At 33.2% G+C, this 16550-nt stretch overlaps 2 protein-coding genes across 3 annotated transcripts; both read right to left on the bottom strand.

The window, feature by feature from the left end:
• Positions 1-3323: 3323 nt before the first annotated feature.
• On the bottom strand, positions 3324-7132 carry LOC116023816 (cyclin-dependent kinase D-1). 2 transcript variants are annotated; one of them, XM_031264833.1, is made up of 8 exons: positions 6768-7132; positions 6260-6558; positions 6067-6175; positions 5625-5750; positions 4750-4985; positions 4363-4677; positions 3690-3808; positions 3324-3623 (listed from the first exon to the last, which is right to left on the bottom strand). In XM_031264833.1, the coding sequence occupies exons 1-7, from the start codon at positions 6873-6875 to the stop codon at positions 3751-3753; spliced, it is 1251 nt and encodes a 416-aa protein (XP_031120693.1). In that variant the 5' UTR covers positions 6876-7132; the 3' UTR covers positions 3324-3623; positions 3690-3750. The 2 variants fall into 2 exon arrangements, with proteins under 2 accessions (XP_031120693.1, XP_031120692.1); XM_031264832.1 differs by having other exon boundaries at positions 3324-3611.
• Positions 7133-13392: 6260 nt separating this feature from the next.
• LOC116021927 lies at positions 13393-15646 on the bottom strand. Its single transcript, XM_031262458.1, has 4 exons — positions 15396-15646; positions 14455-14637; positions 14281-14340; positions 13393-13925 (listed from the first exon to the last, which is right to left on the bottom strand). Exons 1-4 carry the CDS (start codon positions 15624-15626, stop codon positions 13629-13631), a joined length of 771 nt encoding a protein of 256 aa, XP_031118318.1. The 5' UTR covers positions 15627-15646; the 3' UTR covers positions 13393-13628.
• Positions 15647-16550: the final 904 nt, after the last annotated feature.

Here is a 16550-nt window from a genome sequence, read left to right as displayed (position 1 = left end):
CCAATATGTGGGTATTTGCAGAAGCTCCCATTTTTTCTCTCACCTCTCCTCTCTCCCCTCCACCTCACCAATTACACTCTTATCCCCTCATTATCCATTGATCAGGGTGCTCTAAGTTTTGTTCACGTGCAATAAGTGCCACTTGCCAGCTTTCAAGAGTATGGAGTTCATAATTGCAGGCATTAAGGATGTTACGTACAACATTGCTTAATGTGTTGGAGCCGCTAAGTCCTCAACAATTGGCAAATTATGTTGTGGACCCAGGTCCACCTTGCAAGGTGGACCTGGGTCCAAAACTACGTCGTTTTTGTCTTCTTTTTTTTTTTTTAATTAGTAAACATATCATTTTCAAAAAAAAAAATTTAGTAAACATATTGCTGAATATAGAGTTGTCCAAAAATGTGTGAATGTAGAGGTTTCAAAGTGTGAATGTAGAGTATAGAAATCGTGAATGTAGAGTATAGAAATCGTGAATGTAGATTTATGATTGTGTGAATGTAGAGTTGCCTAGAAATGTGTGAATGTGGAGGTTTCAAATTGTGAATATGGAGTATAGAAATCGTGCATGTAGAATTATGCATGTGTGAATCTGTAATAGAGTTAAGAAGTTCTAACAACTTGTAGCCCTGTAATGTGTGAATGTGGAGTTCTCAAGTTGTGAATATGGAGTATAGGACCTGTGAATATAGAGTTTTGAATGTGTGAATGCATAACAGTGGTAATATAGTTACTAAACATATAATCTTATAATGTGTGAATGTAGAGTATAGTGTATGTGAATGTAGACCCATGTCCACGGCATAACAACCCTCAACAATCTCTCTTGAGTCACTTTCAAAAACTACCCTTCTATAGTCCATGTGTTTGGCTACTTGGATGCCTCTTAGAAGGGCCCAGGCCTCAGCTTGTATAGGGGGACAAGACCCAATATTACATACAAATCCTCCTTTTCATTTGCCATCACTATCCCTCAAAACACCTCCACAACCTGCCTTGTTTGAAGGGAGATCCACTACACCATCTATGTTCATTTTGGCGAACTCTTGTTGAGGTTTAATCCACTTTAAACTCCTCCAATTTCTTGAGATAGAGCCTTGGTGATTTTTAGCTCTGGAAAACGCCCTTCTAATTTTGTCTTGCTGAGTCATAATCCATTTTTGCTTAATCTGTAAGGGGCTCAAGCTGTTATTGAATATGGCATCATTATGCCACTTCCAGATCCACCATAGTGTGATTGCAAATAATGCATTTTTCATCGCTGGGTTTGTGTTGCCTTATTTTCTGCCATTGATGCCATTATCGAGCCATTTTAAGAATGGTAATGCTGCATGATTCGCATGGGAGTCCGGGAGTACTTCTTTCCATACTTCGTTAGCTAACGGACATTTGCGCGTTGCATGCTCGGTATCTTCAATTACTGAATTACAGTACCAACAGTTGGCGTCATTTGTAAGGCCTCTTCTAACTCTATTGCTGTTGGTCAAAATTCTACCATGCCTTACCAACCATATAAAGATTTTGATTCGGCTTGGGACTTTAAGCGTTCAAATGCTATTCCATTTTGCAGCTTCTACCTGTGTTTCAGTCCTAGCTGCAACATCATAAGATGAACTCACGGAGAAGGCCTCAGGCGGACCCTCCTTCCAACCAAAAGTGTTTTTGTCTCCTTGTGCATCGAGGATGATAGTCGCAACTAGCTTGTCTAATCACTCCTCTGGTAGCAGATTTTCGATTAATGACCACTTCCAGCCTGCAGCCGGATCCCAGTAGTTTGCAACTGATTTAGAGGCTTCTGGTTGAGGGATTGGGTAGGGCAAAAAAAAAAAAAAAAAAAACGCTTAAGGTGCGTAGGATTTGTGCTTAAGGTGCGTAAGTCTTGTACTTAAGGTGCGTAGGGTTTGTGCTTAAAGTGTGTAGGTCTTGTACTTAAGTGCGTAGGGTTTGTGCTTAAGGTGCGTCATGTTTCTTCTTCAAAATTAGAACAAACCTATCCACATAACGGGCGGGTTAGGGTAGCCCGTCACCCAGTACCTCAAGAAGAAGGCAGTAGAGGGTAACGGGCACTCCTTGCCCACTACCCTTTTCCCTTTTGAACTAAGGGGTCTGAGTGAGGGGCCTGCCAGACCCCTCACTCAGGCCTTCAAGAGCAAAACTTTTGAACTGAGAGGTCTGCGAGACCCCTAGCTTAGACCCTCAAAAACAAACTTTTGAATAAAAGTTAAGGTGCGTCATTTTAACACTTAAGGTACGTCTTTGTATCACTGGTGCACCATTGTTATAAATTGAAGGTGCGCGATATTAATACTTAAGATGCGTCATTTTAACACTTAAGGTGCGTTGTTCTAACACTTAAGGTGCGTGTTTCTATCACTTAAAGTGCGTCATTTTTAGCTCATGCTTCTTTCTTCCAGACACGCGTTTTTTTAAATTTTCATTGATTTGAGCTGTTGATCTAGATTTGATCAATAGCTCATATCTAACCGCATGACCGCACCTGGGAACATCTCCGCACTCGAACTCATCCATATATATATAGTTTTTAAAACAGCAGCCATGAGGCTGTTGTTTGCCACAATTTTTTTTACAATTATATTTTTAAAATTTTATTTTGGAAAAATTACATTTTTGGTCCTACAATTATACCCGTGGTATAAACTTAGTCCCTCAGTTATATGCGTGACCATCTTCGATTTTAATCCATCGGGAGCTATTTCTACCATCAATTTAAGATAACCACGCATATACTTAGGGACTAAATCTGTACCACAGGTATAACTAGATGACCAAAAATACAATTTTCCCTTTTAATTTTTTACTTTTATTTTTATATTTCAATTTTTAAAATTTTTAATTGTATTAATTGTTGTTATTTTTAGTATTTAAAATTTTGTATATTATAAAATGTTAATTTGTTCTACGATTTCGAATACGAATTTTAATTTATAAGATTATATTTTTTTTTGGAAAATATAAGATTATATTTTATAATTCAAAGAATTTATTTTATGATGTCAATGTCGTGTAAGCTATTGTCCTTACTTATACCACTTTTTAAAGTAAATGAACTAAATTGAACAAAATTAAGGTAAAATGACTAAATTGAACAAAAAACTATAGTATAAGAATCTCAAAGATAATTTGACCACCATTCCACTATCTCAATTGAGATAGTTTTCTGATGCACCCATCAAAATGACTAATTACAATAAGGAGATTAGAGAAGAATTTTGGAACATTATTCTTTTTCTTTTTCAATTTGAAATTATGCACTTAACTATTCAATCCTAATTGCCAGTATTAAACAACATAGTACAGTCTTCAAATACACATAGAAACAGCATAGGTTTAGTGATTTCACACAACAATCAAAGGATTCATCATCCACTAAACAATATTGAAAAAACAATGTTTACTCAGTTATACAAGTAAAATAAATAATAAGTATACTATTGTATTACAATTATTATGTTAAAAATCAAGATCATTAATGATATTTGCAACTTGAAGTTTTGGGCCTTTGATGGCCTATGGCAAGTGTGAATACAGGACTTTTGAAAGACTGAATTTGTTAAAATTGGCACACTTTGGCAAGGACAGCAATGGTGGGTAGTCTGAAACGCAAACTAAACACAATAAGAATAAGAATCAACATACACAAAACGAAAAAGAAAGAAAAAGTCCAGACAAACCTCACAAAAAATGTTGCATCACCAAGCAGGAGGTCAAATATCCACAGCATGTATATATAACTCAGTCTTCTGGTTGGAATTCAAGATCTAATTTCCTCTTTAAATGTGATCTGTCAGCACTGCACACAATAAACACGAGATTGATTGTGACTTCAGTACGAGCTCATATTAATGAAGGGGCTACTGCAACATGCAATTCATGATAAATAACAGCATGATAAACAATCTTAATCGTTTACTCAGAAGTTGCAGTTGAAGGGATTTCTCTTAAAAACCAGTGTATTTACATAGCTATTCATATACTAGCATAATACGTTAAGAAATCACTTAACTAAAGAACAAGATTGAATAATAACCACCCAAACAGTTTCAGAATAAAAAATCTTCATTCATTGATACAGGGATAGCATAAACCTGAGCTAGAAGCCTTCCTTACCCATTCTCTCTCCAGTGGTCATCAAAGAAATGAAAATTAGAAAAAAAAATAGGAAAATAAAAATGTTGATGGGATTGCATTACGTAATTCTGTCACTTGGCCAATGTTAGCAGCTACAGATCAAATCATTCAAAGCTTTCAAATATATCAAGTACAGACAACCGAATGATAATCATCTTTTCAAATAGATCATACTTCACAGAATATTATTCCTCTAGTAACTCCTAAATGATTTACCTGTTAATCGTTGGCCTAGAAGGTGGTCCCGCCCCAAAGACTGAGAAATCCAAGGACATAGGAGCCTGCTCACTCCTCTCTCCAGCTGCTTGTCTGAATTCATTTCCATGGACATCTGTTCTAACTGCTTGAGCGGCATTTCCCTCAAATCCCTCACGAGTAGGCATCACTCTCCTTGACTTTCTACGTGGAGACAATACAACAGGTCCATCTTGTGGATTAAAATCTGAAACTTTGGGGTTGCCTGAGTCCCGCTTCGGTGGAGGTCTTGGGAGCAAAGCGGGCTCAGTTGGTGGAGGGAGAGATGAAAAGTACCTACACAGGTAAACACTGAGTATACTCCGCATGATAACTATTAAGTAAATAACCAAGGAATGCAAAACAAACCGGTGTTCCAATGCCTGCTGTGCTGAAATCCTAGCTTTTGGATCATACATAAACATCTTTGACAATAGATCTATAGCATCATCACTAGCCATAGGAAAGAGTGTGCGCAGAGGCTGTCCTGGCACATATTGGTACTCCACATAATCAGGCAGGAAAACCATATCAGGCCACTGGGAGGATTTTGGGGTACCAAAAGCTGCAAAAATCTTTCCCAGCTGATCAATATCACTGTTCCCCTAAAGAGATTCCATGAGATTTAAACAAACAGGTCAGGAAGTACATAACGAGTATGTGACAGAAAATTATCTACACAGAACATAAGCAGAGAAATATGTTTTCCTTTCTTTTCTTTACAAATATACAGTGACCTTGAAAGTGATATTTTGACATTCTAATAATCTAGGTATAATGGATTACTCCAGGTAGCACCAGCTAATTGTTAATTCCAGTTTAAAAAGGAGGAGAAGATTGTAATATAGGATATGTGAAGGACCACTATGAATGACACAAAATAGGGTATGTAATACAACACAGCCAAAAGAGAGATCCCCAAAATGCTTTGATGTTATGGAAAACTCCAATACAAGTTAAATGCTGATTAAGCATGTTAACATTTCCTTCCACTCAAAGTAATCCAGAATGAATAAAAGGGAAGAGTGTTATTCTTTTTAGGAGAAAATATAATGCGTGATAATTACACAATCCAGATTCTAGGCAATAGAAAAGCTGAGATCTTATAATATATAGCAAAACAACAATAAAGAGCTTCAAAATAACGTGACCCACAAAAATAAGTGTTGCCAGACAATGACAAATTTATTGTTATTAAGAACAATTAAGAACAAAAAGAAGAATAAATAACTTTTGACATTCACCTGCAGAAATGGTCTTCGTAGAAGTAGTTCTGCAAAAATACAAGCAGCAGCCCATACATCCACTCCAGGTCCATAATGCTTGGCACCAAACAATAACTCTGGTGCTCTATACCATCTTGCAAAGACCTAACAATTTGTAAAAAAAAACTTGAATAATTACTCTTTATTATCCCAATCAGTACAGGATTAGCAAGTGAGAAAAGATGACTACCACGTCAAAAAGAAAAAACAAACACATGGTTTACAAAATTGAAAGAGGATCAATCACACCTTTGACACTATTTTTTAATTACTTTTAGAACCTATATAGCATATTCTGAAAATATTTATTTCAACAAGTATAACTTTGAGCAAAAAAGTACTCTGTAATTCACAACTTGTGCCTTTGCCACAACTGCTTCTAGAACACATAAATATTTATAACTTGTAAGAGACGCAACACCTGATTAGTAAATCTTCTATCGGGGCTGCCAAATAAACGGGCTAGGCCAAAGTCAGCAAGCTTGAGCTGCCCATTTGGTCCAATTAATAAGTTGTTTGGTTTCATATCCCTATAATGAAGAAACAAAATTGAAATTAAGTGAATTTCAATCAAATCAAAGCCTAAGTAAGCAACTTGCAAGTGCCGATCATACCTATGCAAGACCCACTTTTTATGGCAAAATGCAAGTCCTTTAAGTGTCATCTGCAGATACGACTTTATATCCGCGGGTGAGAGAAATATATTCCTATCACGAATCACAGCTTCCAGATCAGTCTCCATGAACTCAAACACAAGATGCAAGTTCCCCTTATGGGGAAATGCATCACTCAATTCAATTATATTAGGATCCTTTAGCTCTTTCAATAGTTTGATTTCCCTCAAGGCAGTGAAATCCACACCTTCTTTCTCCTTCCCAAGGCGAATTTTCTTAATGGCAACTGTCTGACCTGTCTGCATAATTCAAAATTGTAGTACGAGGCAGAAGTTGCAATGATTGAAGATTAAGTAAAGAAAGAATTACTACGGTACAAGCTAAAACAAGCTGAGAAATTGAGGAACATGTCTTGTCAAGTTTAAGATGCAGTGATTGAAGACTAAATAACAAACGATTATCAGGAAAGTTTAAAAAAACACAGATTAATTTATTGTGAGTAATTTACCTTAGTATCGATGGCTTTGAAGACCACACCATATGTACCTTCACCAAGAGTTCCGCGCTTCAGGTAACGATCCGCCACTTTCTTACTACCCTCTAGAGCTTCCGACATGACCTTATCGATAAAGGAAAGCAAACCCTAGCGTTGTAGAAAGAGTATTTTGTAGAGGAAAAATGATTGAAGCTTTAGCCGGAGTAGACACTCCCTTCGCCGCGCTGTCGCCGTCAATGCATAGAAGAAGCCTTAGCTTGAGATAGAACAGCTACAGCAATGAGCTAAGAAGGTTTTAGGGAGACAAAATCAGAGAAGGAGAGGTGAGGACCGAGGAGAAGAAAGACAAAAGACAGAAAGGGCGATTACTGATTAGAGTAATAGGAGCAAAAGGGCGTTTTTTTTTTAATACTATAGAAGTATAGATTATAGAAGATGTTTATTTGTATTTAAAAAAAAAAAATAGAGGAGAGATAGAAATGAAAAGGTAAAAAATTTGTGTAAGAGGATTACGGATCTTTGTCCGTAATATTAATCGAATCAATATGAAATGTACAGTATAATACTTATATTAAAAAATATAATACTAATTTATTACTTATATGAGAAAATATAATATTTTTTTTGAAAAATAAATAACCAATCATATATTAAATATCAACCAGCTCAGAAATACATCAGGGCAGAGAGAAATCCCAAACCCCAAAGACAGAAGAAGAACCAATCGCCCGTGCAAGCACATGAGCTACATGATTCGCTGACATCTTGACGTGGCGAACAACAATGATCCCAATGTCACTAGTAGTGGAACGACACTGCTTAATAATAAGACCCACATATGAAAAGTCTTGACAGATAGAATTAAAATTATTGCAGAAATTTAAACAATCAGCCTCCACTATTACATTTTTTAAAAGTGTGACATTTTTCCTCAAAAGTATTACATTTTCTCTCATAAGTAAGAAACACTTGCCAACATTTTTTTTTTAAGCACTTGCCAACATTATTTATAAAGAAAAGTGTAATAGTTTTATCAACATTATTTAAATGTAAAAGCATTATATTTTTCATCAAAGCTATTATACTTTCTCTTATAATTAACAAACATTTTATTCATAACTAGTTGTTTTACCCGTACGTTGCACGGAATGGATTTGTTATAATATTTTAAGAATATTTAGATCAATATACAATTATATAAATTATACTCCGTAACAACGAATATTATATAGTGCAATTGATGAAATGGGTTGAATCTTATGTTTTCTGATATTATCCTTGCTTAAATTCGAGCAAATAATTACCTAATTACCCGTGCTATGCACAGATAAAAAAAAATTCAATTCATAGCATTCAATTAACATATTTGTTGTCTTACATGTGCCTATTTAGTTTTATTAACTGCAGACACCTAAAGTAATAAATTATAAATTAATTTTTTATTAAGTAATTTTATTTTATTAGTGTATAAATTGTGCAAACTTATACAAATAATAACTATTTTATCATAATTTGTATTTAATTTTTGTGTATTCTAAAATATGTTATGAAATATATTAAAGATGGAATGCTTTAATATATTGTTTCATATTCTTTATTTGTTTTAATCTTATCCATTTATTAGATATTTTAAATAAAAAACACTTTTCTTTTATATTATATAATATAATAGTGGATGCTTCAAGCATTTGTAGAAATTCACATACATAGTAAAATTTTTAGCAAATTCTCATAAGATATTATTTACCATAACAATTATTAGATTTCATATAGTAAATTGTCTTTTAAGCCTCCAAAAATTTTCACCTCATTTTCGCATATTGGGTAGGGGCATTTATTGACCTACCAACTATGACTTTAAACTATAAAATTACTTTCTAAAATACATTAGGAAATCAAAGAAAATTAAGTAACCAATTCCCTAATGCGATTTTAACTAAGATCCTCAAAATTTCATGGCTCCGGCCTTTTTTTATACCTCCGAGCCTTCAAAAATTATCAACTCATCAGCAAATGGAATGTGGTCTGAGCAACTCCTGAGAGCGCGAACCACTAGCCACTTCTAAGTTGACCGCTCAGTTCCTAGTACAACCCCCAACAATTGGAGTGTGGAGGTTAGGTCAGAATTGCTACGATTAGAGTTGTTAAAACGACGTTGGTTTAAAAAAAATAACAATAATTGTAGATGGTTAATCACTTAATCACAAGAGTGTAGACTGTTTGGAAACTAGTTCAAAAAGTGAGTTGAGGGATATCAAGGAACAACTAAGTGCGAAGTGTAAATAAGCACATACTTAGGGGGCGTATTCAATCCTGGTAGACTTTTAAAAAGTCTTTAAAAGTCTAAATTGAATATCACCAAACTTTTAAAGTTGGTAAAAATTTGTAAAAGTCTATGAAAGTCATGATTGAATACACCCCCCTTAGTTTTCAATTTGCATGAAATCATATGATTTTGATATTAATTTTACACATAAAAGTACTAAAAGCTGCATCCTTATCAATAGTTTATTCACGATTTTTGAGGAGAAAAGTGACACCTTGGAGGAGAGAGAGGAGGAGAGGGAGGGGAAACAAACCTCCCGCAAATGAATTGGTTTTTGCAGAAATGTGGGCCCATGTGAATTGTTTCTCCATCACCAGCTTCGGCGTGGCTCTCAACACTGCGCCACTGGGTGCGTAACAACCTCTGAATTTTTTTATTTTTTTTATTTTAATAAAATCAGTTTTGTTTTATTTTTTTTCTTTTTCCTCTCATATTTTCTTTCCTAATCACACTTACAAAAACTCTTCAAAAACCACAAAAGAACCTAACTATTATGGATGCTCTAAGGAGGGTGTATTCAATCAAGACTTTTAAAAAAACTTTCAAATAATTTTAAAGTGATAGATTTTAATTGACTTCTGTAGAGTTCTTGTAGACTTTCCTATAATCTTTTAAACTTTCATAAACTTTGTAAGACTCTATAAATATCCGTAGAACAAACATTTACAGACTTTTAAAAACTTTTTCATATTAAAAAGTCTATAAAAGTCATTAAAGCTCTAAATTGAATACACCCTTACAAACATTCCATAAATTCTATTAATATATTAATGAGCATACAATTATATAAAATTATATTAGTTAAATAAAATTTTAAATTATATATTTTTAGATCAATTCTGCTGCAATCAGCAGCAAATCTCTGCTGCGAATAGCAGCAAAGCTACTGATGTGAGCATCAGTAAATAATAATTAGTCATAGCAAAATATATGAATATTTATGAAAGGTTTGGAACGTACCGTAAAATTGATGAAAAGTTTGTCTAGTTTAGATAGAAGAAAAAAAGTTTGTAGAGAATTTTGAAAAGTTTGGGGTTTGGAGGGTTGGATTTCACCTATCTCTACATTTATAATAAGAGTCAATAATGTTACACCCCTAACTGGAACTAAAAAAATGTTGGTGTAATAGTCTGCTATAACATATTGTACTTTGTGTTCTTCTTATTGTGCAACCTCCAATTAAATTCCTAATATATCCTAATCCTTTATAATTTTACCAAATTCTTTCCGTTAAATATAACGGAAGTTTAACATTAAATTCTTTAGACAATTTGTTTCTTTATTGCAGTTTTCAAACAAATTATCTTATTTATTGCAGTTTTCAAACAAATTGGCAATATTCTATAATACAATTCTGTATAGATTCCTAACTTAAAATTAGAATATTGAAGTCTTAATAAGATCTATAATACAATTTTGTATAGATTCCTAACTAAACCATTATTCTATCCAAAACAACAGTATATAAACCCCTCCCCTTCTCACTAGTATTCACCCAAAACTAAACCTAACATATTCTGCAACGCACCATCTATTTGACATTTTATAGGTATATTGTCAAAATATTATCATGCTAATTCTATTATTTGTATTTGTACTCATAATGATTACAGTTTTTTTTTTTTTAAAAAAAATCAATGATGGTATACTCATTAATTAGTATAACTTCAATATCGTTATGTAAATATATCTATTGTATAATCTGTTCATCTATACTTGTATCCTTGTATGTAATGTTGTGGTTCTCATTATATTCCTCTATAATCTACACATTTTAGTTACTCCTAACTCCCTAATCTATGGTTTTTGAATTTATGTTGTGGTTCCCATTATATTATTTCATAACATCCTTTATGAACATATTTCTCATGGCACATGGATATTAGTCATGACAAATGCAGTAAAGTTAATTGATATTGACACACAAACTGTGGGTCAGAGTTGTATAGTTCATGTCATTAAGAAAAACGAACCAAAAAATGCTATTGAAACGCCCGAGAAAAAGTATATACTCATTGTACATGAGGATGAAACAGTAAGTAAATAGTAAAAAATTTCTCTCATTATTATTATTATTATTATTATTATTATTATTATTATTATTATCATTACTATTATTATTATTATTATATTTTTTTTATCATTATTAGTATTATTATTATTATGAAGATGCTCTCATTCACCACCAACATCATTGTAAATGCTATATCTAAATGCAAGGAACTCGGGTTCAATCAACAGTGTTTGATAATGACATTCGAATGTATGATATCACTTTACAAACCAACAAATGGTACATCATCTCAAATGCCATTGCCAAACTTGTCCGGACGAATTATAAAGTACTTGATCACAAATACAATTACACATGGATTTTAAATGGTCGGACCGGTGTCCAAACAAGTGACAATGATGACACGCCATTTGCTCCCATGTAAGTGGTTTATTTGTTTCTACTTACTTTAGTTGCAATTTAGCTATTTACAATTTCGTTATATTTTATTAAAATATAATATATAAGCATCGAGACTATTTCTTTGATTTTTATTAATTTAGCATTTTTTCTTTCTCATTATTATATGACTACTTTAACCAATTAAGGATATTTAAAAATACGCATTGGACATTGGTTTAATCGCGCAACGCGCGTGTGATAACTAGTATTTATAATAATGAAGAAAAAGTCTACAGAAATCCTATTCTGACATAGTAAAGTTAATAACTTTTTAAATACCAATAGACTTTTAAAGACTCTAAAGTCTTAATCGAATACCAGTACACTTTTAAAAAGTTTTGAAAAGTCTGAATCCAATACCGGTAGATTTTTAAAGAGATTATAAAAGTCTAAATTGAATACCGCCAAACTTTTAAAGTTGATAAAAATCTTTAAAAGTCTATAAAAGTCATGATTGAATCCACCCTAAGAATTAGCACTTATTGAGTTATTGTATATTATTAAATAATTTTTTAAAACTTATTTTTCAATAAATATAAATTATTCATTTAATAAAATAAATATGCATTGTAACAGAACCAATAGTCCTCAAATATATATATATATATATATATATATATATATATATATATATATATATATATATATATATATTTTCATAAATAATAATAGATTATATTAAATTATTTATTATTTATTAATATAAGTATAAAAATAAAAAATAACAATTAGGTGTGAGGGGATACAAGCCCATCATGGTTAAAAAAAAATAAATCAAAACATTAACAACATGTTTAGTTCACGTAATAAATTTTAAGGGAATATAAATATTTTTACATAGGGAATGTAATAGGCAAAGAATAGAACATGAATTATATTCTATTATTTGGTTCGCAGAAAAAATAGACTTTAAAAATGTTATTCTAGTTTGATTGGTTTAAGAAATAAAAATTGAATATGTTTTTAAAAGACATAAATACATTTATACTCCGTAATAAATTATTATTAGTAATAGTAGTAAATAGTAATGTGTCTTTTGCTTATAGTTTCTTCAAATTGCAAGATAAAGGGAAAAGGAAGCATTTTGGAGCGAATTGACCACACCACCACTACTAGTTACTACCCTCATTTTTGTATAAAATAACTTCTCCACTTTTTTGGGAAGTCATTTTTCAATTTCCACACCACCACCATCAACACGATTACCACTACCACCACAACACCACCACCATACCACTACCACTACCACTATCACCACTAATCCACTATCACTATTGCCATACTACCACCACCACCACCAGTATACCATCGCCACTACCACCACCTTCACCACGACCACCATAACCACACTACCATCACTATACCATCACCACTTCACCACGACCACCATAACCACACTACCATCACTATACCATCACCACGATCACAACATCATCACCACTATCACAACCACCACTAATTATTATTATTATTATTATTATTATTATTATTATTATTATATATAACAACCTCCATTGAAGTTGGGGAAATCACATATTTAATCCCAACCCACACTTCTAGGAAGGGTGTCATAGTCTATGACCAGGCATACCCCTGAACCCAAGCCAGAGGCTTAGCAAGGGCTTAGTTCTAGCATGTGCTCTCTGGGGAACACTAGGGCTAGCTATAACAGAATGTAATTCTACACAAATGCAGAACCTCAAATGGATTCTACAACTACACAACAAAACTAGCTTTGTTTTTGCTTTCTTGCAATAAAATTCAATTTACATGTATTGAATGCAAGCATAACTATAAAAAAGATTTCAAGCACATCCACACAAGAAGATACCTGTTGATGTATATGGCAAGAGAGCAGCAATGAAACCTTGAGTGTCTGTGGATTTTAATAGCAAAAGTATCATCTTGCACAAACAGAAACATGGGAGTACAGGAAAATAAAGTAGAGGATAAGCCCAATACAAACTTGGCATTTTCTATCCACTCCTAAATGTTAATTAAAGAGATACAATTTACAGTTTCTTAGTTGATTTGGCATGGCTATATATTTACACATCTTAATTAAGTGCAACTAAGCATGATATCAAAGCTTTCAGTAAGGGTTAACACGTTGACATCGGACCCAGAAAGCTGTTCCTCCACTTCTGCCTCGAGCAACAGCTATTTCCTCATCAATGTAAAACCAGACAAAGAATGGATCCTTTCCCTTATTGGTTGGCTCCCTGTCATCTTTTCCTTTTAAACTGATCTCGAACGGGTTCAATGGTCCAACTTTTATCCGTAGCCTCTCAAATATGAATGCAAGGATTCTATTGTTCCACGAAAACCTCCCTTCGAATGTCAAGTTTCCGAAAGGCCCCAGGTAAACTCCATTCTCAATCCTCTTTGCCTAGGAATTATATTTGATTCAATTATGTTAGTTCTTTAAAATATAATTGCCTCTTAAATGCATTAGAGCTGAAGCTAATCATCTAAAGCTTTATCGGGGCAAATATCTAGCAAAGCACTATGTTCATTAATAATGCAATTATGGATATGAATTTGCTACCACTTGTTTCTAAAATTGCCATCTGAAACTTTTATTGTCCACATCCTTTATCTTTTTCTCTGAAGGTCAAATGTCTAAAGCTACAATGAAGTTTGGTAACCCTCAAAATGCACAATGCATATGTCTAAATGTACCTTCTCTCTATATATGCATTATTTACACAAAAGTAAAGAACGGTATGAGTTAGAGAGCTTACGGCTGCATCGAATCTCTGAACAGCAGTAATCGGGAAATATTTTCCTTGTTCTAATCCTTTCTGAAACACAACACCACCATTGGGTATCAGAATTAGAAAAGAGAGAAACATAGAAGAAATAAAATAAGATCGAAAGCAGAATAACAACAAAAGGAAATTTCTAATTTCTTTAACCTCTGCAGTAAAAATGAGCATCCAGGTTCGCCCTGGTGATTCAGTTCCACCAAGAGTTTCAAGAAACCCCGAAGGATCAATCTTGGCCTTCTCAATCACAGAAAATGCAGCCAGGATCTCTTTAGCTGGAACCTTTCTTGTTTTGGCTGCATTTTTAAGAACTCCCACACTCTCCTCAACTTCCTAAAAACACATAGTCATCAACATCATTGCTTCCAGAAATAACCCACAAGAAACAAAAGTTACCCAAACAACAATTGACAAAGTTCACCAGTTAAATTTAAATTCAAAATCATCAACAAAAGCATACAATATTTAGCAAATTAATCTATTCAAAGGAAGGTAAAACATAAAGGCCATAGTTAGCTTATCAACAAATTTAGGCTTATTTGACCACTATTACTTGTTTGACTTGGTTAAACATTCAATATAAATGTTTGATTTATTAACTTTTTGTAAAATAACTTATTACTCTAAAATGCTAAAATTCAAAAAGCTGCTCAAAATAACTTTTACCATAGCTTTTCTAAAAAGTCATTTTGCATGTAATCAGCTAACACCCTAACAGCTAATTTACCAAACATCTTTATACAATAGCTATCAACTAGTCAAATTCAATATCTCAATCAGCTAACAACTATTTACCAAACGCCCCAAAATACTGTAAAAAGTCTAGGAGTCTCAAATTCAAAAGCACTCCATAAAATCACACAATCTTTAGCAAAATAAGCTATGCAAGAGGCAAAACAATAGCACACACATTTCAAGACAGGTAAAACAAAATGCACCCAATTAATAACAAAGTTTAGCATTCCAAAATTCAAGTCATCCAAGAAACAAAAAACACACAAACACACATTTTTTTCAGTGGGAAAGAGCAAATCAATAGGCAAAAGCAAGAAAATTCAAGAGTTCATTTAACTTGTTGAGAGAAACGACACCTGGTTGGGCTGTTTCTTCTTTGATTCTTCTTGAACAAGAAGTGGGGTGTTGGAAATTTGGTCCCTTCCATCAGCAGCGGCTCTGATCTTTAGTGTTGGGAAGCCAGGAGGAATTTCCGATTTTATATGCAAAGGGGTTTGGAGATAAGAACAGGAGGATTTGGGAAAGGCATGAGGGGAGGGATTGAGTGGCAGCAAAGCCAAGGAGGAGCAGGAAGAGAGCAACCCCATTATTAGTGATAGTTGATAGTTGTAAATTTTCTAAACGGATATTATTATTATTATTATTATTATTATTATTATTATTATTATTATTATTATTATTTTGGAAGCTTTATTATTCTTTTTACTGGTTTCATGCAATAACGTAATTTTGGGCACACAATAGAATTTTGTGAGGCGGGGAGGGAATTGATCCCCTCGTAAATAGAAAATTATATCACATAATAAACTTTTTAAAAATATATTGCAATAGTGTATGTGAAAATAGTATGGATGGATAAGAGTAAAATAAGTGTAGGTGAAAAATGCCCAAATTCTCTAACTATTGGATCAAAATAAATTAGATGATCTTAACCTTTGATCTTTAATGAAATGGGCGGTGGTAAGGATGTAATTTTTCTAATGTTAAATTAAATTCTCGTTGTTAGAGGGCAAAAAAGTTTTTAAAAAAATAAATAAATACACACACACATAAAAAATAACCCCCCACAACAGAGCAACTCCCTTGCTTCTCCATTTTCTCCACTGCATTGGCTCATTTGGCCATACTGAGCACATTGTTTGGCCTTGCAGAACACTTTATTTGGCATTATAGAACATATTGTTTAGCCTTACAATGCACATTGTTTGGCCTTATAGTAGTGCACGTTATTATAGAACTGCAACTTCAGTTTTATGCATCCAGTGCATATTGTTGTGCCTTCCAGAGCACATGTTTATCACTTCTTGTGCATTTTTACGACCAACAAATAAATCTTAATAGAATATGTTTATTATACTCTTTTTGGCATGTAATATAGTAATAGAGCACATTGTTTGGTCTTACAGAGCATATTGTTTGGCCTTGTAATGCACATTATTGTTTGGCCTTATAAAATATCATGAAAGTGTACAAGGAAAACATTCAATAATCTCTTCAAAATGTTACAACAC

The sequence above is a fragment of the Ipomoea triloba genome, chromosome 6 (genome assembly GCF_003576645.1).
Source record: "Ipomoea triloba cultivar NCNSP0323 chromosome 6, ASM357664v1".
NCBI classification, from domain to species: domain Eukaryota; kingdom Viridiplantae; phylum Streptophyta; class Magnoliopsida; order Solanales; family Convolvulaceae; genus Ipomoea; species Ipomoea triloba.
Note: the sequence above shows the minus strand (reverse complement) of the source record. Positions and strands in the feature narration are given on the sequence as shown.

What these genes read in the sequence shown, in the direction of transcription:
- LOC116023816 (XM_031264833.1), bottom strand. Translation starts at nt 6,875, where the DNA reads ATGTCGGAAGCTCTAGAGGGTAGTAAGAAAGTGGCGGATCGTTACCTG. An exon ending in TCAAAGCCATCGATACTAAG is followed by an intron (nt 6,559 to 6,767) that starts GTAAATTACTCA and finishes TGAATTATGCAG; the next exon opens with ACAGGTCAGACAGTTGCCAT. An exon ending in TCTAGGCCAACGATTAACAG is followed by an intron (nt 3,809 to 4,362) that starts GTAAATCATTTA and finishes TATTGTGTGCAG; the next exon opens with TGCTGACAGATCACATTTAA.
- LOC116021927 (XM_031262458.1), bottom strand. Translation starts at nt 15,626, where the DNA reads ATGGGGTTGCTCTCTTCCTGCTCCTCCTTGGCTTTGCTGCCACTCAAT. An exon ending in TGCTCATTTTTACTGCAGAG is followed by an intron (nt 14,341 to 14,454) that starts GTTAAAGAAATT and finishes GTTGTGTTTCAG; the next exon opens with AAAGGATTAGAACAAGGAAA. An exon ending in TTCAGAGATTCGATGCAGCC is followed by an intron (nt 13,926 to 14,280) that starts GTAAGCTCTCTA and finishes TATAATTCCTAG; the next exon opens with GCAAAGAGGATTGAGAATGG.